This window comes from Semicossyphus pulcher, unplaced genomic scaffold (assembly GCF_022749685.1).
Source record: "Semicossyphus pulcher isolate SPU_LCO1_2020_fin unplaced genomic scaffold, fSemPul1.0.p SCAF_3, whole genome shotgun sequence".
Classification (NCBI taxonomy): Eukaryota; Metazoa; Chordata; class Actinopteri; order Labriformes; family Labridae; genus Semicossyphus; species Semicossyphus pulcher.
Window position 1 is genome coordinate 20,097,418 of NW_027211704.1, and position 23,591 is coordinate 20,121,008.

Consider the following 23,591-nt stretch of genomic DNA (forward strand, 5'->3'; position numbering starts at 1 on the left):
CAAAGCCAACAACTATCTCATAATGCAATTTCAATCAAAGCAAATGACTATATCATAATGCAGTTTCGCTAAAGCCATAACTCTCTCATAATGCAACTTCTCCTGCCTAACACTGGCAAGGTCCAGGGATGATTTAAAACAGTAGATGGTGTGTTTGAGCCATTTCCAACCCATGAAAAGCCAATTTTTATAATTTTGGTAAGAATTGTCAATATTAACACCAGCATAGATGTGCTTCATCACAGTACAGCAATATCATTTAGATTACAGATAAAAAAACATGTTTAAGTGTGCAGGTACCCTTTAATGCGGTTTGTGTGCTCGGCTATATGAGGCCATTTTTCTAAGATCCTTCTGTGATGTTTGGCGTCTGCTGGCTGCAAAGTTTTGCTCACACTCCTGCTGTCTGTTTCATGTGCAGGACTGGGCATTGGTATGTTTGAGGTATTGCAATCACTCATTTCTCTCTGGAGGTGTTTGGTTGATTTGGTATTCTTTTGTCTGATTGCGGTGCTTCCTGCTGTTAATTTAAGCTACTTTATGGTGAGATAAAAAGAACCATGTTTGAATATTTTGAGTTGGTGGCTGAATTTAAAGTTCAGTCTAAAGTTTTTGACATTGTCTTCTGTTAGCTCATTGCAAAGTCAGTGTAGGTTTGCACTGAACGAAGCCTGAGCTTGACACTCTAACGATTCCCTCGTTTGTATTCCACACCAAAAAATCCACATGACCCCTCGGTGAAAAGTTTAACTGTTTACTTAGACAAATCAAAAACTGGTACAGAAACATTGTCCATTTCCAAAGTTAAACAAAAGAGAGCGAGAGAGGTCAAAAAACAGCGTGGCTCCTTTCTCTGCTTGTCTGACTGCCGCTGTTACCCCCAAACTCCCTTCCCTCCCCAGATCAAAGCCACTTAAAGGTGCAGTAACAAGGAAGCAACAACATAGCCCCCTACTTCCTAGTGACAGTTTATGGATTTAAATGATCCACGTACAATATAAAAGTGAGGAATCAAACACTTATTGATCTTATTGACTAGATAAACACCATAAACTGCGTTCAGGCTCCTACAGTCTGATTGCTTGCAGAGGCTATCAAACATTGCCCTGCTGCATAACCTGAATTGCAGGGTTTAGATGAAGGCCTATCCATCTCAGTTCATTAGATGGTGTATTCCCCTGAGTTGTAGTGCTTTGTTTGGATTGGTCACAAGGTGGCCACACATGTTTTTAGGAGAAGTTTTTGGCTCCTTTTGTAATGTGATTTATTTTTGTCACACCCCAACCTCTGCTGTGCTGAGCTTGTTATTTTGTTGTTGGGAGTGATGAGGTCAAGACCAAGACACCCAATATGAACTCCCTGCTCCTAATTAATGTGTGTAGGCTGAGCTGAACTATTAATGAGTAAGCTGAAGTAATACTTCTTTAAAGTTTAGTATCATGCTCTTGCTGTACTGCTATTTTTGGTGCCAAAATTTGCGAAAAGATGAAGGAACTATATTTTGTTTTGTTTTTTTCTGTGTTGGATTTTCTTTGACGATGTTCACAACCGTAACTATTTTCTGCATAAATATGTATTGACAAATCCATATTTTATTCAGAATCAATACCACCTCTTTATATTTTGAATTCGATTTGATTGAAGTCCGATGCAGCGGTGAGGACGCAGCTCATGAATTATTGAGCACATATCAGACTATGATTGACAGCAAGGTTATATCTAAATGATAATTTATCCTTGATAGCACATTTTTAATTGGTTTGTTCATTGTGTGAAGAAACAGACGTGGACCTCCAAGTACATTCATTAACTCTCAAGGATTATACGCTTATTCTCGTCACTTTAATTGTTTGCTTCTCCTGCTAATTATCCTCTCGTCATCACACTTCCTGCTTCCTCTCCCACTTTAAACCCCACAGGATAGATAATTGGATGGAAAGCCAGGAAATTGTGATTTGGCCTATGCACCAATTAGGGTGCTAGATGCCGTCTTTGTTAGTTCACGGCGGTGCTGATGAATCTAACGTAACCTTATATTAACCCTAAAATCACAGTTTGTTTCAGCTTTCTCTAAAATACACCAGCTCCTTGTGTTATTGTTAAAGATAACTCACGCTGTCACTGTGGTAGTGTGGTCAGTTTGTAAATCCTTCTCGTAAGACTCTAACTTTTCAGGCTTCAGTGTTCCAGCTGAATACCTACAGACACGGCGACCTCTCGGTGTCACCCAACATGTATTTTTGTTGTTCATGATGTCCAGTCCCTCGTTGAGTTAGGAGACAAATAGGAGGTAGTTTGGGGCTTTGGGGGATGAATGCGCTGCCCTTTTAGTCTGGTTGCAAGTGACCTTTAAAAATGGCAGATCAAAACATTTTCCCTTATTTGTTTGCTCTATCTGACATGGAGCTATACAAAGAAATGTCTGAATTATACTTATTTAGCCAAAAACTTTTGCTTTTGATTCATATTTTAAGGGTGGGTTTTTATCATGTAGGTCAAACTAGAAGCTCGTTCAAAGGTTGCACATGTTTACCAGTTCTCCGACCTCAGCCGACTCCTCTTGTTGTGAGAGCAGCAGCCGCAGAAACCTCCTGAACTCCAAACTTTTTATCCTGCAGAGAGAAGCCTTTTCTACCTTTTATCCTGCAGAGGAGCCTGACCTTGACTGATTTTATCCTTTTCTTCTACTACCCAGAGGCTGTATTCAAAGAGAAGAGAGGTGTACAGAGACTTAATGATCTGTCTCTTGATCTGTATTTAGACAGAACAACAGTAGTCTGAGTGGTTTATAATGGGAGTCACGTTAAATTGGCAAAATGTTCTCTTCAAAACACAAAGTTTATTGGATATCGTAATTATGGAATGAAGTTCCACATCCTTGAACTGTACTTTAAGTCTCTCTCTTTTACATTTTCATTTGAAACAAACTAAGTTTTTGACGAAGGAGAGTTACAAACTAGGGTTATATAACTCTCTCCGGAAAGGGGGGATGTGGGATGCGAGACGTGGGAAATATTATAGAAGACCCTGTAACATACATTAGGCTGCAAATCAAACAGGTACACAAGGGTTAAATCGAGGGCAGATTGTCCACTATTAAATCATGGATTATGCATTGCTGAGATATCGCGTTCATTGGAATGTCACAGAGGTGAGGTCACAGCGACCTTGACCTTTGGCCACCAAAACTTAATCAGTTCATCCTTGAGTTCAAATGGACAAATAAAAGATGTTCCCTTTAGGCCCTCCACAGATGTCTTGTTCACAAGGATTTGATCAGAATAGGAATAATGGCCCAATAAGTGTGTCATAGTAACCTTATTTTACCCTATTAAACATGTACTGTATGTGCAATTGTATTATAATAAGCATAAGAATTCTTGATAAATGACCATACTTTTCTTTTTGATTGATTACGATGACCTTGACCTTTGACTTTTGACAACAAGATTGCAGTCAGTTCATCCCTGAATCCCAGTGGGCATTTTGAATTTGGAGATATTCCCTACAGGCTTTCCTTAGATAACCCTTAGACCACCAAAATGTAACCATTTGTTAAGTAAAAGGGGATGTTTGAAGATACAGGCATTACTGATATCCTGTTTACAAGAAGGGGACAGAGAGACAGACAAGCTGAAACATGAAGCCTCTGCTCAAAGATGTCACATCGTGAAAGCAAAACAAATGAAAATGGTGTAAACTTGTGTGTGTGTTCTTCTGAGGAGGCACAATACTCTCAGTGAAATATTTCTAATGAATACCACTAACATTATTGTCACTGATTTAGAAGAAGCATCAGTGAGAAGGACATAATTGACCTCCGAGGCTGTTCTTCTGTAATTAGAATCCGTAAAGACTTACATAAACCATTTTTAATACATTGTTATTGGACAGAAAATCTATTTTATGACTGACTTATTTAAATTTGTTAAGTGGCATTTCTGAGTGGCTTTACATTCACATGGATTTGAGGATTTTGGCAGCTGGGCGCGTGCTGATTAAGTTGCTCAGGGTTTAATTCAGACGAACATCTGTGATGCTATCCCCTCATCTGATGAGTCCACTGACTGCCAAGTCATAACACTGCTTTTTTTGGCAGTAGTGGGGTAATTGTTAACATCCCAGCTGCTTCTGCTATCATCATCTTGTTTATGGGAGACACAAGAGCAGCAACCTGAGCCACAGAAGCCACACCTTAGTTAACATCCTTAGAGATGACTCAGGAATACAGAAATGTGATGTTAGCTTGTTAGCTAACAGTAAGTTAACAGCTAACCAACAGTTAGTTAGTTTATAGTTATTGCTTGTCCCAAACTGTATGGACGTCTAAAGCATTTGCCTTAAAGGACAAGGTTATTGTCCTTCTTGCTGAGAGTAAGGTGAGAACATACATGCTTCTCTCATATCATTTTGTCAAATGGAAGGCTACAGTTAGCTTAGCTTAGCACAAATACTGTGAACAAGGGGAAACAGCTAGCCTGACTTTACAAGGGTAAAAAATTCTGCCCAGTATCACCGTTAAAGATAAAGAATTAATAAACCGGGGGGGGCTGGTTTAGCTCAGTTGGTAGAGCAGGTGCCCCATGTACAGAGGCCACAGTCCTCGACGCACTGATCACAGGCTCGACTCCCGGCTCGATCATTTGGTGCATGTCATCCCCTAATCTCTCCTCCCCGCATTTCCTGTCTCTCTTCAGCTCTCCTATAAATAAAGGCAAAAGCCAAAAAAAAGAATTAATAATCCAAAATGCAACAAACCTAAGTTGTAGTTGTATGTCCTGGACTGTTTCTACACAGGAGCAATGACCAATTTCAGTAAGCTAGCTGTCACTATAATGTTGCTAGGAAACCAGAGGAGACTTCAGGAAGTAGGCTTGTGCCCTGCCAAGGATTTAAAATGAAATCACATTTATTCTACATTTAAGTCATAACATGTTAATTTATTAGCTTTAGATGTGCGTGTAGCCAAATTGTTTTTACTATTGAACAGAGCCATGCTCACTGTTTTGCCACGTTTTCAGACTATATGCAAAGCTTGAATACTTCTGTAAGCGAAGAGGCTGCCCATACACAGAGTCAAACCATACTGATATACACAGACCACAGATGAGACAAACTATACTGGATATAAACTTTGTGCTTGACATGTCATTTGCTGCTCTTTAACAGTGTGCAAGCTAGCATCTTGAGGTTTGAAAAGCAAACCATTTTGGATGTATAACTTTTCATGCTCATTAAATGACTTTTGGAGATAAGTGTATATATACAGTTTGTTGTTTATATTAGAAAAAAGGTATCTTTTGGAGCATACACCACCTGCTGTGTTGAGAACAGCAGAACTCTGCTGCTGTATGTATTTTGTTACACTCAGTTTTGGGTTTGATTCAGTTTTATGACAGCTGTCGCCTCTGCCTACACCACCACACACTGCTGAGACAAGAGATGTACAAAGAACATAATGCACACTGAATAATTTAAGGAGGACAAACTTGTGTGAGCTGCAAAAGAAACTGAAGACATTTCTAAGTTTCTTCCCGTCTTGGCGATGTGGGGGTGGGCGACGGGTGGAAAGTTGCAAGTCGACTGTTCTTGTTTATTTTTTACTGAGTCTGCATCACAAGCTGCAAACTACTCCATTAAATATGATACCATGTTTATTAAACAGCATTTCAAAAAGATTAAATGGGATAAAGAATAAAATGTGTGTGGCTTTGATTTTTTTATTTTCTTACTACATCTACAACATGTTGACTTATTTACGGATTATTTGCAGATTGAGAAAAAGGAGGGATGGCTTCTTGTTAGTGGAAAAGAGAGGTAACTGTGAGTGATAAACAAAAAGACCATTTAGTTTCTTAGCAAACATCACCCGAATAGTTTCAATGGGCCTTTGAGGAGATTTCTACATCGTTAATCTGTTTATTATGTATTCTGTTTTTTTCTCTCCTTAATTTCTTTGGTAGCTTAAAGTTACTGTGAGGAACTCTCATTAGGATGCGATGTTAGCTGACCCTGTGTGTACTGGCCCAAAGTGGTACGTCTTATCTCTTTGCTGATCCTGCCCTGTACGTGTGTAAGTAGTTTTCTGACTAAAAATATTCCTGCTGTCTTTTAGCTATTAAATGTATCACTCACTATGAGTCTTTTTCATGGAAAGTGTAAACAAAGGCTCTTTTGGCAGAGTACTGTTAATAGCGGCAGTAATGGGCATTAAAAATAACTAAATAGTCAGTCTTCTCGTTGAGGGTCTTGTTTACTATTGTAGGTCATGAAGAGGCTTCCTTATTAATTTCAGTCTGTTTTATAACCAAACAAACTCAAGCTGAGTGCAAAGCTAAACTGGATTTGTTTTCCTTACATTTACCTTGAACTAAGTCATCCTGTCCTTTGATTGGTTAGTTCAGTGACATGTGATTAATAACGAGGAATCTGGCTGTTTCTTCTCATGAGAGTTATCCATCCACCTCACACTGAACCCTCACGTTACATACCTATTGTTCACTCATCAGCTCCTGAAATGCTTTATTTTACCGTTTTTGTAGTTTTGTAATGCTGTGCCAACTTAGTCAGGTCTTCCTTCAGAATAGTGTCTTTATAAAAGGACTTTCTGGTAACTAAAAACGTACAAACAAAGATGGCCTCTTCTGTGAAACAGCTCTGTCAAACCGGCCGAGAAACCCCCCAATAATTGAGGTTTACAAATGACAATGAAAATAAAAGCAGTATGAGTCACTACAGTACATGAGGTACACTTTGAGCACCACATTAATCCACCTGGAAGAAGATTACTGTATTATGGATAAAATGCCTGATTATGGTGGATGTAAACATAACCTTTGACCTTCAGAGAGCATCTTTCACTAGTAATAATTTGCATTTAAAACAACAAAGCCACTTCCTGTTGTGTCATATCTACCACTCCTGTTTAAGATGGAAATCAACATATTTCTTACTAAAGGCAAAACATCTTGTTATCAATGTTGTTGAAGTGATGCTCCATGAATGTTTATGAGGAGTTACTCTCAAGCAGTTGGCCTTTAGCTGCTCAGCTAATCAGCAGCCGTCAGCCTGCCAGCAGTTTCTGTTATTTAGTTACAGATAAGCACACAGACCACAGAAATAAATATAACACTCCGAGAACTTTTATAAAAGTAGTCTTTTTTTAATTAATTTTCAGTTAAGGCAATCCAATACAAAGCATTTCACAACCCACCATGACAATAATCATGTACAATAAAAACCCATTCAAAGGAAAGTAGGGAGTCATGCAAATCAGAAAACTGGAGATATAAACTACAAAGAGAAATCTGACCAAAAAAAAGAAGTTTAAAAAAAGTGTAAACTGCAATAATGAGCTACAGTTTTAAACAACTGGTGCGACAGTAAACGTGAGAGAACCAGGCACAGAGAGAGGAAACAGCAAACAGTCCACAGAGCTCACTGCCATTGTTTGGCACTGACATGCATGTAATCTGGTTAGGCTGGTTCCTATTTTACAGATGACGGCACTGTGTGTGAGACGCTCTTCAATGTACCCCGAGTAAACATGCAGTCCAGATGTGAAATCCCCGCCATCCCGGCACAGGCGACGGGAGCGATGGCTTGTCATACAAACTCCAAAAATAAATAAATAAATATCTTCAGTACAGTTCCAAAAATATATCAGACATATACATGAGCACTCCTCTGAAGGGTAAAGTGCTGCTGGGATCTAAATGCCAACCAGCTGTTCACACACCTTTTATTCTAATACAACGCTGTCTCCTCTCACTACACAGAGATTTACAAATTGCTGTTTGCCATTTTGACCACCATTAGCTCATTTTCTCTCCTCCACATAAAAGCCGTACTTATCCACCTGAACTGCTTTTCAAACCAGGGCTAAATGAGATGGAGTGACTGCCTTCACATTATTAAGGCATTTAGTTTGCTACATTAGCCATTTGAATAGAAACCTTTCAGCTCATTCTGCACCACTTTGCCAGTTTGAAAGGAAAAGACACCTTTTTACAGTCTATTATACGAATCCTTGCATTGTTTTTGTTTCACATGAAGGTCCTGGTGGTAAATAAAAGTGGAACTGCAATTTTAGACTAAGAAAAGTGCATAAAGAGTGAAAAACAAGAAGCAGCCATGCTAACGGTGTTGTTTTCGTGTTAACATGCTAGCATGGTCAAACGTACAGTGTGTATGTGCTGATGATAAGCAGGTAAGCATGTTCACAATCTTACTTTAGCATGTTAGCCGCTATCATTTATTAAGCAGCACAAATCACACAGGAAAGTCATTGAGTCTCAAGAGTCATTGGGATACATCGTCATGGGGATATGATCTCTAAACTCACATTTCATGACCACCCATCAATAGTTGTGGAAAATGTCTGTCTGGACGAAATAGATGGCCTGTCCAGCTTTGGCGTTCTCAAGCGGCACTGCTAGCGTGACTAGTTCAGACCAGTGTTATTGGATGGTCCCGCAATCTAGTAAGTTGGACAACTTTTGAGCCATGGATGGAAAAACAAAGGGTCCAAATCAAAGTAGCAGAACATCAGGTATCTTGACTTTTAACCCTTTAATGGTGTCTGTCTTCTTCCATTAAAGATGGAGCTTTAAGTAGAAAGGCTATTAATGGAGCAAGTGTACCATGTAGAAACAAAGTGTTGATTTGACTGAGTGCTTTGTCAGATGACTGTAATGACGCGTGAGAGCCAACAAGACATTGTATTCTGTAAATGTATCTTAAACTTCCCTCTCCGTGTGGCTGTTATAATCCTTCATATGTACCTCTTGTGCTCGCTGATCAACCATCCATACATGCACGATCTCTGCATGTTTGTAATCCCAAGCTCCAGGCTTTGTTTCTGATGCTGTAGAGCTGGATTTGCTACGTGGAGCCACTTTGTTTTGATTTTGCTCAGATGGTGGGAGGCTACAGAAAGCCGAAACTAAGATTAGAACTATAGGATCCCTCTTTACCTGCTGGTGTGGATATATTGTTAATGTGTTTTGACATGAAATAAATTCTTAAGTGCTGAATGTAATTAAAGTCCTAAAGCCCAGGAGACACTGAATAACTGTCTCCCACAAGAGACTCTTTCTGAACTGGGGCAAGGACTGGGCTGTTAGAATGTAATCCTCCGGGGAGGAACTGGCTGCATCTGAAACTGACATACAGTGTCAGTCATGACAGAGGAGTTTATGTTGCTGCTTATGTGTAGCCTCCGGGGGCTAAAGGTTTTGCTCTGACATTGGGAGCGACGGCCAGCTTTTCGAGGCTTTTGGTGTAGCCAGTGTTTAGCGATTAGGACTTCCAGCCAAGACTACCTTTTCCGTGAGCTGCATTGTTAACAGTCGAACGAGCAACATCAGAAGCGAGATTGGAGTTGTAGTGGAGATACGACGTCTGAGAGTGAATTGTTAGCTGCACGTGCATGCGGATATCTGTTATCTGATATCAGTAAAAAGCTTGTCGGATGACTGCGATGGGAGCCGGGATGTCATTACGTTGGATTGAAACACAACCAAACCAATGTTCCTGCATTTGAGGGCAGCCTTTCCTCCAGGTTGGCTGTGTGCAAGTTAGAATAAAAGTGTGAAAACGAGATAAAAACTTGGCATAATCCTCTCTTAGACAATATTCATTATTCCCTGAAGAACCTTGCTTTCCATGTATGTGTGCTTTAGGCATTAAATCACCTAAAATGTCAATTAAATGAGAACCTTAAAGGACCAGTGCGTAATATTTAGGGGATCTATTGATAGAAATGGGATATTATAGTCAGAAGTATGTTTTTATTGATCACATATGATAACTTTAAAATCATTGTTGTGTGACCTTAGAATGAGCCCTTTATATCTACAGAGGAGTGGCTCCATGGTGTCGGCCATCCTTCTGTTTACATCGTGTAGGTTCTTATCGAGCTGTAGTGTCTCCTACCGCGCTGGACAGGAGGTTGGAGCTTTTATTGCAGTCTGCGACTAGAACGCTAGATGCCTCTAAATCCTACACACTGTTCCTTTACACCAGCCGGGGCCATATATAATGTTAAAACAATATATATCAGCAGTGATTAAATATGATTAACCTCGTATCCTTGGTATAAGGACAGGTTATCTTGTGCTTTTTATATGCAATGATTAAAAAATAACTGGTGACCACTTCATAATGGATAGTTTATAACAGATCTATCAAATGTCCATGCCACTCTGAATAACATTCGAGAATATATATATATTGATACGGGACATGGGGAGTAAAATCCTCATACAACATGCTCTAAGAAACATTCAGCTAATAAAGAAGAGAGGATGTGACACCTCATGGTATGAAAAGCCTGATTAATGTTATTAACAGTAAACTACACACCTGTACCTTTTCCTCTGTTATATCTGATGCGTCAGCAGATAATTCCCAAATATAAAAACTAATTTCAGCAGGGAAAAAGGCGCCTAAAAATATCACCGCATTAGGCCACACCTATGACTGACGAGCAAGGCTTGGGTCAAAGTTCACGTCCTGTTACACTTAAAGAAACAACCACAGACAGGCACAAGTTTTAACCACAATATGACCGCTTTAAAACCAACCTGCTGTCAGATCAGACGTGAAACAGTCACTGCCTCAGTGTCGAGTTAAAGGCTTTTACTAACCAGTCCTGGAAAGTTCAGCCAAATTAACAAATCACAGAAAACAAAACAGAAAGAATCCCAAAACGCTGCTCCGAAAGTCACTGAGAGGATACGGCACGAAATCAACACCCACGTCCTGGTGCGTCGGCTCCTGTTTGCATCCAAAAACAGGAGGTAGAGAGTTCCCGCTGGACTCTGAGTGGCGGCTGCATGCTGCCAGTCCTCTGTGAAAAAGCTTCGAGGAGGGCCTCAGATCTGTGTGTGGTGGTGTGTGTGTCCGGTTGGTGTGTAGGGAGGCGGCGCCGGGTTGGGTTTGATCCCTCTGCTCTTCATGTAAGAGATGAACTGGTCGGGGATCTCTGCGAGCACGTCTTTAGCCAGCCGAGCCATGCTTAACACGTGGTTTCCCGTCCGGTCCATATAATCTCTGAAGGGAACGAACTGAGGAAGAAGAGGAAGTGATAAATAATCTGAAATGTTTTTTATTGTAACACAACAGAACCATAGGCATCTACGACATAAGGTTTCCTCTGTCGAGCATAATACCGTCAAACTGCTGCTGTAGTGATTCAGGAAAAGCTCTAAATACTTTGACAATGTGCACACAGGGTGTTTTGGGAGCCGGGTGGTAAACTGAATGGAGAAATCCAGAGGGCTCATGTTTAAGCCTCCGTGTTAGTCAACATTTGCCAGATCCTGCAAGCTTTAGGATGCTGATCTGTCACTAATCCTGTGCTCTGGCTTCCCTGCGGAGTGTGGAGAAAATAAATCACAGTTTGATGAATGTACTTTGGGTTTTTCCACCTATTGAATTATTTGTAAAAGCTGTGGACATAACCACTGGATGTCACCCAATGATTCATGAACCCCCATTTGGAAGCTCGAGGTTTGGCACTTTGGCCGTAACCATCTTGGATTTTTGGAACCAGAACTGTTAAATGGTAAATTAACTTTTCTAGTTTTCTGATTTTATCTGATTTTCATCTTTTACACTACATGTCACATTAACCCTTTCACTCACACGTTCATACACTGAGGCTGCTATGTAAAATATCCAATCAGTGTCTAATCATTCGTGCCCATTCATACAACAATGGCGATGCATTCAGGAGCAATTTGGGGTTTAGTGTCTTGCCCAAGGACACTTTGCCATGTGTACCATAGCAGTCTAGGATCATATCCCCGACTTTCCGATTGAGAGACGACCGACTCTACCACTGAGCCACAGTCGCCCCGTTACATGTCTATCCTTAATGACAGGTCAAACACAGGTAGACGCACCCTAACGCATACCCTGCTGTATCCTAGATCTTACTCTAAATGGCACCCTAATTTACAAAATGAATATAAGCTATAATGAGACTTAAAACTAGCAACTGAGCCCATAAACTCATTTGGGAAAGGTTACTGAGGTAATAAATGTACAGAGAACTAGTGTCACTTCCCCATCTTGTTTCATACAATCAGACTTCTTTTTGCAGCCAGTTGAGTCTCCCCCTGCTGGAGACAAATTCAGGTAACCCTAACCCTAACTCTATTGCTTATTTTATATCTTATTCTATTTAAGTCTTTTACTTATTTTTATTCTAGTTCTGTGTTACATACCGTCTATGGTCATAGCACAGGAAAGTGTTTAGCAGAGGTGGTAAGCAACCCGCATCCTATCTCCTTTATTTAGGACTGTAGATTATGGCCAAAACAATAGCGATTAAAAAGAGCACATTGCTTTTGGCATAGGCCTGCTTTCCCTATAAAACACTTTAGGAAACCCTGCACATCCTCCTTAAACCACCATTCAGTCACTTAACTTTTCAGTTTTGACAGTACGGAAACAAAAACAGATGAGTCAGTTAATCCCCTGTGAATAAGACACATATGGTTTCTTAGGAGTGACATAATATCAATCTTTCCCGTATGCTCGTCTCCACGGGAATTCACAGATGTCCTAATCTGCTCGAGCTGCCGGTGCAAACAGATGGTGTTCTGTCAGAAACAAACACTTTGATGTACCAGCACAAATGATGAAACAATACCAATTTACACTGCAAATGTAAATAATAAGACTAAGTACATCGTCCCTGTAAACACTGCGGCCTAAAGTGAACTGTATTGCATGGCCAGAGATGTATACAAGTTTATTGGAAGTATTAGCAGTTATCTGGAAACTGGAATTGAATAGGCAGTCACCTGAACAATGTCTCTCTCTGCCAGTTTCCCCCGGGACGAGATCCTGATGTCATCTCCGTCCAGCTCCACCATAGCTGGAGGACACACACAAACACACAGCGTGAGAGCCAAGCACTAACAGCCGCCTTAGGGACAGAAATGATGCTCATACTCTTCTGATGTGAAAGTTTAATCATCAAACATCATATTAATACCACATATTTCTACTTTATCATCAGTGAAGTCGAAAGGTTATGGATCCGTACAGCCGCAGTCTGTCCTTATTGCTCGTCTAATCAACTAATAAGTCCTTTATTATAACCTCTGTGCAATTTAGAATCATCTTTACCAAACACTGCATGCCCAGCAATTAACCTCAGCCAGTTCTCTACAATTATGCCTCCATCCACCTACGCACTCCCGTCTGCACCGACTCAAATGAGTTTCTACAGTTATTTTCTCTCGGGTATTTCTCTGAATTACTGGCAGAGAGGTTAACTCAGGCTGCAGCAGTAATAGACTGTGAGCTGTGTGAATTAATATGTCAATTATTGGCTCATGTTTTAATCTGTTTTACTGACTTCATTTATGTAGATGTTGTAGAAGCATCAGGATCTGTTGTTATATCTGTTCTATTACATCTTGTTTATGCCTCAAAATCTCATACCGTCAAACTCAGCCTGCCCAACTCCAACTATGATGATGGACATGGGAAGCTTGGCACCCTGCGGAGAAATCAAAAAGAACAAGTAAGGAAACATTTCCTCCTTTAGAAACAGCAAAGCTTGTCCGCTTCACCACTGAACTACAGCGCTCATTACTGTGCACCAGACATTATAGCAGTTACATGCTCACCCACGGAGGTTACAACCACACTTATGTTCTGTATCACTCTTTAACTAACTGAATGACCTTTTAAGTGAGACAAGGCCTGCAGAGAGAAATAGAAGCCGAGTCAGAGACAGTAAGTCGGACAAAGAGGGCAAAATAGCAAGACCCTTCAGTGGAAACATGTTTTTTGTCTCTGCTTTTCTTATCAGGAAATGTTGTGTCTCTGAATCCAATTTTTCAGCCTGGGTATCAGGCTGGGGGGTGGAGATTAAACTCACTGACATTGCCAACAGTATCGCCTGAGATACTGGGCCAGCAGGTCAGAAAAATCAGCAGTTTATATATCATTTAATAGCAGAGCAGCTTTAACAGACCAGATTAATCCCCAGAATGCCAAAATGCTACACCTGTTAAAAGAAACGTTGACATTATAAGTAGCTGCGTAAGGCTAAAAGTAGACATAAAGTTCACAGTGAGAGAAAGAAGTAATGAATCTGTCGGACAACAATGTTCTCGTCTTTCATGGCAGGTGTGTCATGGTGGCTTTCGTGAGCCGGGAGAGGAGGGCGAGGGAGGAGGTGCCACCTTCAGTCAGTACAGCAACCATCCTCAGCCACCCGCCGAGCCACTCCCGAGCCCCACCTCAGGTCGAATAATACTGCTGTTAGTGTCTCTCTACAATGAAGGTTAACTGTGTCCAACAAAAGCAAAATCTACAGTGAGAATAAGTCACACAGTAAAGAACATTTTAGAAACACATAAATGCTTCCTAGAAAAAAGCAATACTAGCCTGAAGGTCTGCCCCCCTGCTTCTGGCTGTAAGAAGGCCCAGCGGTCCATAATTTATAACTGTTTAGCAATGGACTCATCCCTTCCAGCTTAAAACATGCAAAAGTGTAACCTCTTTTCAAAAAACCTTAGACCACTTTATCAATAACAACAGGCCCATCTCCAAGCTACCGATTGTGTCAAAGATATTGGAAAAAGGTGTCCACTCTTCCAGTCTGATGTTCGAGCTTTGCATTGTCCAGAGTCAACCAACTTAAAGTTTCTGTGAGGAGTTTTTTTGCTGCATATGAAACAAACTGAAATTAAATTCTGATTACTCTCTATGACCTACAAAAGCAAACCAGACCATCAACGACAAAATTAATTATTTCTATATAGTTATTTTTAATGACTGAAACTGCTGGCAGGGGGTAGGTTTCAGACGAAGTGATTAACTGCATGCGGCCTTTGTTTACATTTTCCAGGACAAAATTTTAAAGTGAGTGATACATATGACTGTTTAAAGAAAGCAGGATACATGTATAGGACAAAATCAGCTTTGTCCACAGGGGACACCAAAATTAACACAAACCGAAAATTCCTCACAGGAGCTTTAAGGCACATAATGATGTTCTGCCCTCTGTCAACTCTAGGTCCTTGATCTCAGCATTTGACAATATTGATGATGACATTCTTTTAAATGCATAAGAAACAAAGTTGGACTGCTGTCCACAGAGAGAACATTGAAAACTGCTCGTCATAATCTGCTCCAATTAAATGTGGCACCCCCCAAGGCTCAACTTTAGGGCCTCTATTATTTTCCATATACATGTTCCCATCTTAGCCCTTGAAAAAACATCACCTTTTGAACTTCTGCATTGCTATTGACATACAATTATATCCTCTAGCTTTACCTCATAGGGTCTGCTCACTAAACAACCTTTTCAACTGTTTATATAACATCAAACTATGGGTGGTGTTTTAATTGAAAAACCTATCAGACAATTTATTGATGTACTGAAATGTCTTGAGGGGTCTTTACGGTCTTTGATTTACACGAAACTCATCTGACACAATGCAGAACTGTTTATTAGAGTGAACATCAATTTAATTAGTTTTGTACAGTGTAATAACACATAAATTAATATACTGTTATTGGAGTTTTAATTGACTTTATGTTACTATGCAACAAGTTTGTCTGTTTTTGTAGCTTCCAGATAGATGGCAACATTAAAAGCCGCTTTTATGTGTAATGAGTTTTCCGCAGTGACATATTTTCTCAAAGCAGTTATAACAAGCGTTTTTTTTATCTCTGGAACCTCTTTTGCCACAGGGATAAGAGCACTTCCTGTCGACACCACCTCAACTGCAGCACATCAGCACGATTATCAGTGTTCAACACACCTCCTGTCAGGGCCTGTCCTCCCACGCAAGTGCACACACACACACACACACACACACACACACACACACACACACACACACACACACACACACACACTCATAGGCAAACGTCTGTGTGTTCATAGCCAAACATACACACACACATCAGTACATCAAATGCCACAATAAATATCCTGGTTATCCACCATGCCCCACTTTCACCATCCTCTCGTCACCCTGACTGACAGCAGACATCCCGTCTAATGAGACAACAAAACAAAGCATCAATCAACACTCATTACTCCAACAACTCACTCTGGATGTTCTGCTCAGATCAAACGTCATGCATGCATGCTTTGATGGCTGTGTGTTCTTGCATATATTGGCTGCAAACACAAAGAGGTTTTTGGATGTATGTTAAAGAGGTAACCATCTTGTCTGCACAGGGGTCACCTGAGTCACATGACTATCTCTTCCAAGACCGCACATTTTAAATTTGCCTCTAAAATGTTCTTTTCTTTTAGATCTGCAACTAAAGCATCTGACAAATTTGAATAAAGTGAAGAGACAACTTCAAATTACACAATATTTCTAATTGCTTAGCAAAACTTACGCCTCACATTCAGACGTCCTGCTAATAAATGGGTGAAAACAAACAAACAAAAAAACACATCTTGGTGCGGTAACAACCTTTGTTGCAGTAATGGCCAATTAAGATACTTAATTTAGTCACGCATTGTCTATGAAAACAAAGGCAATATTGTGAAAGGGGTGAAGGTGGAGCTCAGATGAGTTGAATTTAATGGCCCTTCTGTGTCTCCTCTGCTGATGCTGACTCAATGTTGTTGTTTTTTAGTAAAAATATGTGACTAGTGTTTTAATGCAGCTCCTAATAAGCCAATATAAAAAAAATCTGACAAAAATCCCTTGACCCTAGTATGGATTGCCCAATCATAGCTTAGCAACCATCACTAAAGAAGGCAGGCCAGTCAGGGTTTGAATTTTTCCACTTGTTGAAGTCATGTGCTTGGGGTCGCAGTAAAGAGAGACAGTCACTATGTGGAAGGTTGGCATCTTTCTGTCTTTGCCTGTCCAAAACTAAAAGCACAAGAGCAATGTTGACAATGTTGGATTTGAAAGTTCTTATCTGCTCCAATGTAGCCTGCAAAACATAGCCTGCCCTGCCAACTAGTTTACAAATGTTAAATACAGTAGCCAAGTGTTATTTTAATGCCAAGGTGCAAACCAGTAAATAACTACTTAAACACTAGTTTTGGGAGTTAGAGGAACATTTTAAAAAGACAAGAACATCTACTCTGTGACCTTTTCAGAATGCCAAGACTAATGTGAGAAGCTAACTTTGAGAGAAGCTAACAGCAAGCCAAGCTAACGTTAGCCTGGTGAGGATGAACGAGGCAAAAGGGCAGTTACGTGAGGTGGCTTAGAGTGTGTATTCCTATTATCAGAGGCACCTCGTCCCGGTGCACGTTAACACTGTGGCTACATAAACGGACCGTTCACAGAGTGGACGTGCCGCAGACTGTTTACTTTTAACGGCTACAGCTGCAACGCACACACAGCGTGAGGTTGTGTGTGTGCCAACAGAAAGTAGCAGGCAGTAAGCTTTTTTTTTTTCATTCAACTTAGGCGCTCCTCAAAAACTCCTTATATTGTAGGGAAAACACTGATTTCTATGTCATCTAAATCGAGCACATTTGGTGAGCATGGTAACCTTTTAGCTAGGACATGTAACTTTTAGCCTCAGTGCTTGCACAACATCATGCTTTTTTAACAAATTTAGGGGGTTCTTATTATCAAACTAGGTTGCTTACATTACAAACTAGTTAAAAATAGTTTAGCAACTTATGGAGCACTAGCTAAATTTGCTAGCTTTGTACAGATGATATAATCTAGCCGGCTTCATCAACAGTTTCTAGTCATAAATGAGGAGCAGCTTTTGACTCATTTGTTCTCAGAATAATAGAGAATTCATATCACTGCAAACTGCATATTTGCCCTGCTAGGATATCCCATTACATACCCTGAAATACAAATTGATTTGAGGTAAAATGTTGCTGAAGTGAGCTACTTTGGGAGGGTCCTGACACTGATACAGAGATGAAGCACAAAGCTCTGACAGATAACGAGATGAGAACGGAAAGAAAGCAAAGGCAGCAGAAGATTTTGCTTAAGACTGAATGTGATGACAGAAAGACAGTATGGTGAGAGTAGATGAAGACAAAGAGATTCAGATCTTTAAGAGGGAAAGAGATGTAAAGAGACAGCAGAAGTCTTTGTGTTTGAGAGCGAGGGAGTCTCACGGCTCCGCAGAGAGAGAAAGGGAACAAGGCAGCAGAGGAGGGCTGAGTGATTGACAGGTGGATTTCTGTTTTAGAGCAGATTCTGGTGTGACTGATAGCCCCCATTGTTCCACCACAGGGGTCTATATTACTGAAAACAAGCGGGCCAGACACTCCCAAATTGTCACATTGACCGAAACACACAAACACAGCAAAGCCCACAAGTCCAAACAAGATGTTAACCCTCGGTGTACGGATAATTGTGCACATTCCAGCTTCCTCTCACTGTTTTTCCTTCTTCCTAGAAGACACCTTCCAGCATGAATAAGTACGAGGAAATACGACTTATATAACCTCAGCAGTGTGTCCTCCTTTCCCCAGGATCCGAGGAGAGAAAAAGAGAAGCAGCAGTGGAAACAGCAAGCATCAGTGGACAGTCAGAGTGGAGGCAGTGAGATACAGCAGCAGGCAAGATCTTAAAAGGAAGGTGTGGCTGTTCTAATGTTTTGACTAACAGTCGCAAATTCCCTTTAAATCCAGTCTGCTGGGTGTTCTGTGCCCGCGGCAGGCTGAGCAGGAGGAGGAAAGGAAGCTAGCCACCTGCTGTTTAAAGCTGGGAGAAAAGAGGAGTTCGGACAAGTTTGAGGAAAAGTCAGAGGAGGAAAATAAAAGGTTGTGATTTTATTCGCTTTCTTTTAAGGATTTATTAACAGCAATTGCACTTTTCCCAGTACAATAACCACCTAGATTACAATCTAATTTGCAGTAGTTTTCATGTAAATCATAAGTCAATACATAAATCCTGAGAGCACTCTGCACACTTTTTAAACAAGCAATTACAGCACCAAACTGTCAGTTATGTGAAGCCATTATGCCGATCCGTTAGCTTTACAGATTGTATCGTGTCACATTGCATTATGCCCTGTGAACATCTACAATACATGTGTTTATCTGAAAGAGTGACAGAGCTTCTCATTCCCTCTCATGCTGTAAGAAACATTACTCAGTAGATCAATTAATTGACTGCCGACAAATCATTCTCTATTTGCATGATTACTAACTGAGGTATTGGACTGTTCATCAAACAAGATATTCATATTGGAAATATGATCCTATTTAGCTGAAACAATTTTTGATTACCGTAAAATTGGGTGTATAAGACGCACTTTTAATACTTTGTTTTTCATCTAAAAAGTGGGCTGTTACGGTACTTTACCCAGGCGATGGCGCTATAGTCTAGGTAATGCTTCGTCACAGAAATGCGCCATGACTGACATGCAACGTCATGGCGCCATCCCCACAACAATCAACGTTAACGTAGGCTGCTAGCTACACCAGTAGCTTGCAGGGTTACAAACTTGACATGCCGAAAAACAGATGGTAGGATGTAATTTTAATGTGTTTCAAATTGAAATAGTGTTGAAATAATTTGTCTCTCTTGTCTCTGTCTCTACCGTTAATATGATGCCACAGCCAGCAACCTGTTAGCTTAGCATAGCATAAAGACTGGACACAGATGTAAAAAGCTCCCCTAGCTAGCTAACACATAAGAGAAGCAAACAGCGTTTAACCCCCGTCTTCTAGGTTTATGCTAAGCTAAGCTAAACAGCTGCTGAATGAAGCAGCAACACATGTATTTACTATTGCTTTTAGCCATTCATCTCACAGCACCTTTCACTTCAGAGGCATCTCTTTGCATTTTTACCAGATGAAAGTGGACGCATCTATTCTTTTATAGCGCTGCAGCGCTTTGTGTCTCCCCCCGTTTCCATTTCTTACATTCACAATGGCCTCTTTGGTCTGGGCCATGTCGGAAATGACGCCGTCCGTGATGATGAGGAGCACGAAGTACTGAGAACCGTCCTGCACTGCTGCTGCATACCTGCACACACACACAGATACACATATACGCAGAGAGAAATAACAGGATGGTGAATAATCGCTTTAATACCAAAACAAATCCGACTTGAGGATTTATTCACGTATTTATCTAAACATTCACGTAGAAAATAAATCTGCGTAACACATGTCCTGTCATGCAGTCTCACCACAGGCACAATCGATAAAAGTGCTCTTTGTCGTTGTTATACTTTAGGTAACGCATTAAAAGTAATGCACAAATACTCATTTATTTATCAGCCCAAACTATCAAGTTTAAAACAAAGGCGGCCTGATCTATTATTCACAAATTAACACCTTTTGTTCAAATCTCTTCCTACTTGACTTCTTCTATTCAAATGCTAAATACCCACACTGGTGGTGTACTCTCACAGCTTTGGCTGCCTGGTGCAGTTTAAAAAGCGTGACTCCGTTTTATCTGAATGGCATTCTTAATTACAACAGTGCACCGGTGTAATCAGATGAAGAATTGTTTGGATATGGCTTAACAAAGGAAACGGTGAGGGGAAGCAGTGACAGTGAGGGGTGGAGGTGAGTGTCGGGGCACAAGAAGTCAGAGTTATATGTCAGTATATGTTAATAACTATAGAACCATTTATCATGTACTCCATCATTTTACACTCTTCAAAAATTTCATCTGATCCAAATTGATAGTGAGGCAGGATACGTCAGCCTTGTTATGTCTGACAGATCAGATATTGTTAATCTACTGGGTTTAAAAAGCATGGAAATCAAAGCTAACTGAGGCTAGCAATGTTGATGTTATAATCTGTATGCTAACAATGTGGCACAAAAACAGAACTCTTCTGACTTCTGGATGATAAGAAGATCAAGTACATTGTCAGTATGTCTGTAGGAATAGCATCAATTAATAAATCCTGTGCTTTTTTTGTATGTCATTGTCAATAACAACCCTTAAATTGTACCCTTAAAGCAGGGGTCTCCACAGCCTCATCTGTGGTACCAACGTTTCAGTCGATACAAGAATCAACATGGGGCACCACCAGCGATTACAGTGATGTCATGCAAGTAGCCCTTGGTCCATTTCCTTTTTTCAAAGTAGCTCTCAGATGAAAAAAGGTTGGAGACCCCTGCCTTAAAGAGTTAAGGTGAAAACGCCTTCACATTTATCAAAATAGCACCTTATTTTTTTTTTGCCACTTTGCTAGGAGCACAAAGACAGAAAGCTTTTCACCAGCTGCACGTTTCTCACCTTGCCACATGGTTCACCACAGGAGCGAAGTTAGTCGGCCCGTACAGCTGCACTGTCTTCAGACTCTGGTGGTATGCCTCTAAGATGCCCTCAATACCATTGCAGTACGGATTTTCCATGTTTCCATTCTGAAAAAAAAGAAACAGGGAAATCAATCAAATCTATCATATAACTACTAGGATCTTTATCAGGTCATACACAAATAAGAACACAAATAAAATAGAATACGACGTTGTCTTTACCAGTGGAAACTCATGTGAAACGCGCCCATCAGGGGGCAGTTTGGCTCCAAAGCCCAGAGCAGGAAACATTTTGTCGCTGTCATAGTCCTGAATGATCTCCCCCACAGCCTTCAGGGCCATGGCGTAGGCGTTCAGCTGGTAGGGGTTCATGTAGTGCAGCGAGGTGGATTGTGAGGGGTTACCTGTTGGGTGATCAATCAATCATGAGTCCATCGTGGTGAATGAGGGACAACAATGTTGTTTCTGGAATGTAGTTTTAAATGACATGAAAACACAATTTTGTTTGCTGCGGGATGGATCACAATTTGCATGCTTCCTGTCAGGTGCATCTTTCATGTTCACTTCTAAGAGATGATAAATATTTACCAAGCAGTGGGAGGATAGAAAACCTCCAAATGACAAATTAATTGAGCATTTACAGCTTGTCAATAACTGTGACCTTCACAAACAGATGAGTTTTCCTTGTACAGTGATGTTACGGTTCAATTTGTTTTTCATCAAAAAAACATCAAACTCATGCTGCTGCAACAAACACTTAGCTGGTTTAGCTAGTGAGTTGTAAGCTAGCTGTATGCTAGCTAATGCTGCAGTTTAACTTTGCCCCAGAGAGTCTATTTTAATCAGATATCTGTGTTGGATGTGGTAGTTTCAGATCTTATGACCTCATAAATGTTGATTTGTGTTCCCAACTTGAAATGTACAGACCTATAGATAAAACAGGTATTGAAACAAAAGGAACCATGTGTCCATACATTTTTGGTAAAGAGTAAAAAAGTCAATTTTGCCTACTGAAATGTCAGTGGCAGATTTTATCAAGTGCAGCTAGCTAGCATGCTAATTAAGGCAACATCAATTTCATGCAGGTAGCATGAGATTGCTGTCTCCAACTCAATATTATTTTGACTTGTGTTATAAACCATGTACAAGTTGACAGATGTTTATACAAAATGGCTACATGAGTTCATGCTAAAAGCTAAGGTACATGCTACATTGCCCCAGACGATTAGCTTACCTGTCAAAGTATAAAAGACCCATTGTCAGCAAAATAAATAGGTCAGTTGGACAAATTTATTTTACGATCTATATATTCTGACACCAACTGACAATTTAGGATTAAATTAGTTTTTTAACAACCTGTCATTGTCTCAAAAACTTAAAACAAAAAAATACCATGTCTTTCTTTGCTTAGCTATTTTTGTGTCTTTAAAGAAAATGTGTCATCATCATTTCTTACTCATGGCGTAGCTTTTAATGCTTCATCTCTGTTATTAGAGCATCCTTTTTTAGTTACTGAAATGCTCCACATTTGCAGTAATTGCTGCTTTAGGCAGCAAGCTAGTTAGCCAAACATGCTAACATGGAAAAATCCAAGCTGGACTGTGTACCTATTAACTGTTGCTAATCTTGGACAAATGCTATTAGTGGTGGTAAATTTAGCATAATTCAATTGGAAAACAGGAAATTCAAATGTCCCTCTAATAACTTATTAACGCTAAAGAGCTCTTCTAGGCAGAGTGTTGTGTTCAGGCGTAATTAACGGCATAAGTAGTGTAATTAGACATAAGTGTGGCCCGTTCGCACACTGAGAAGTCTTTGTCACGTTGAGGTTTTCCCCTATTTATTTTATTTCAGCTGAAGTGCCTGCTATAACCATCATTCGGTCTGTATTGACAGAGCATTCAGGAGGAAGAGCTACCCAGCAAAAGGAATCACTTATAGGTATGTGCGGTGTGTGTGCCTGCTCTGTCTGCTAGTGTGTGTGCGTGTGTTTGTTTGATTGATTCTAAAATTGGACATGCCACATATAAAGAGCACTCCTATCTATCCCTCAGCCCCCCTACACACACACACACACACACACAAACACACACACACACACACACACACACACACACACACACACACACACACAGACAGACAGACCCTTTGCTGGGAGTATCACTCACCATTAGATGCTGTAAAATCGATGGCCACAGTGAAATTGATCTGCGTCCTGGAATGGGGAGGGAGAGGGGGACATGAGAAAGAAACCACGACAGATACCAGCAGCAATAACAAAATGCCTGGTCTCATTCAATTGCAGCGCTCTCACACACATTCGCACTTTCCATACATGAAAAATGAACCTTAACCAGCGGAACATCGCACTAGAATTACAGCA

At 40.4% G+C, this 23,591-nt stretch overlaps 1 protein-coding gene across 1 annotated transcript in view; it reads right to left on the minus strand.

The window, feature by feature from the left end:
* Nucleotides 1-7,151: 7,151 nt before the first annotated feature.
* Nucleotides 7,152-23,591, minus strand: part of cpne5b (copine Vb) — a 132,412-nt gene continuing 115,972 nt past the window's right edge. Inside the window, exons 14-20 of the mRNA XM_069677998.1 lie at nt 23,377-23,423; nt 21,431-21,612; nt 21,189-21,316; nt 19,856-19,958; nt 13,462-13,519; nt 12,816-12,889; nt 7,152-11,069 (exon numbers count right to left, since the gene is read on the minus strand). Coding sequence (XP_069534099.1) covers nt 10,878-11,069; nt 12,816-12,889; nt 13,462-13,519; nt 19,856-19,958; nt 21,189-21,316; nt 21,431-21,612; nt 23,377-23,423 — 784 coding nt within the window. The 3' untranslated portion in view covers nt 7,152-10,877. The remainder of the gene's footprint in view (nt 11,070-12,815; nt 12,890-13,461; nt 13,520-19,855; nt 19,959-21,188; nt 21,317-21,430; nt 21,613-23,376; nt 23,424-23,591) is intronic.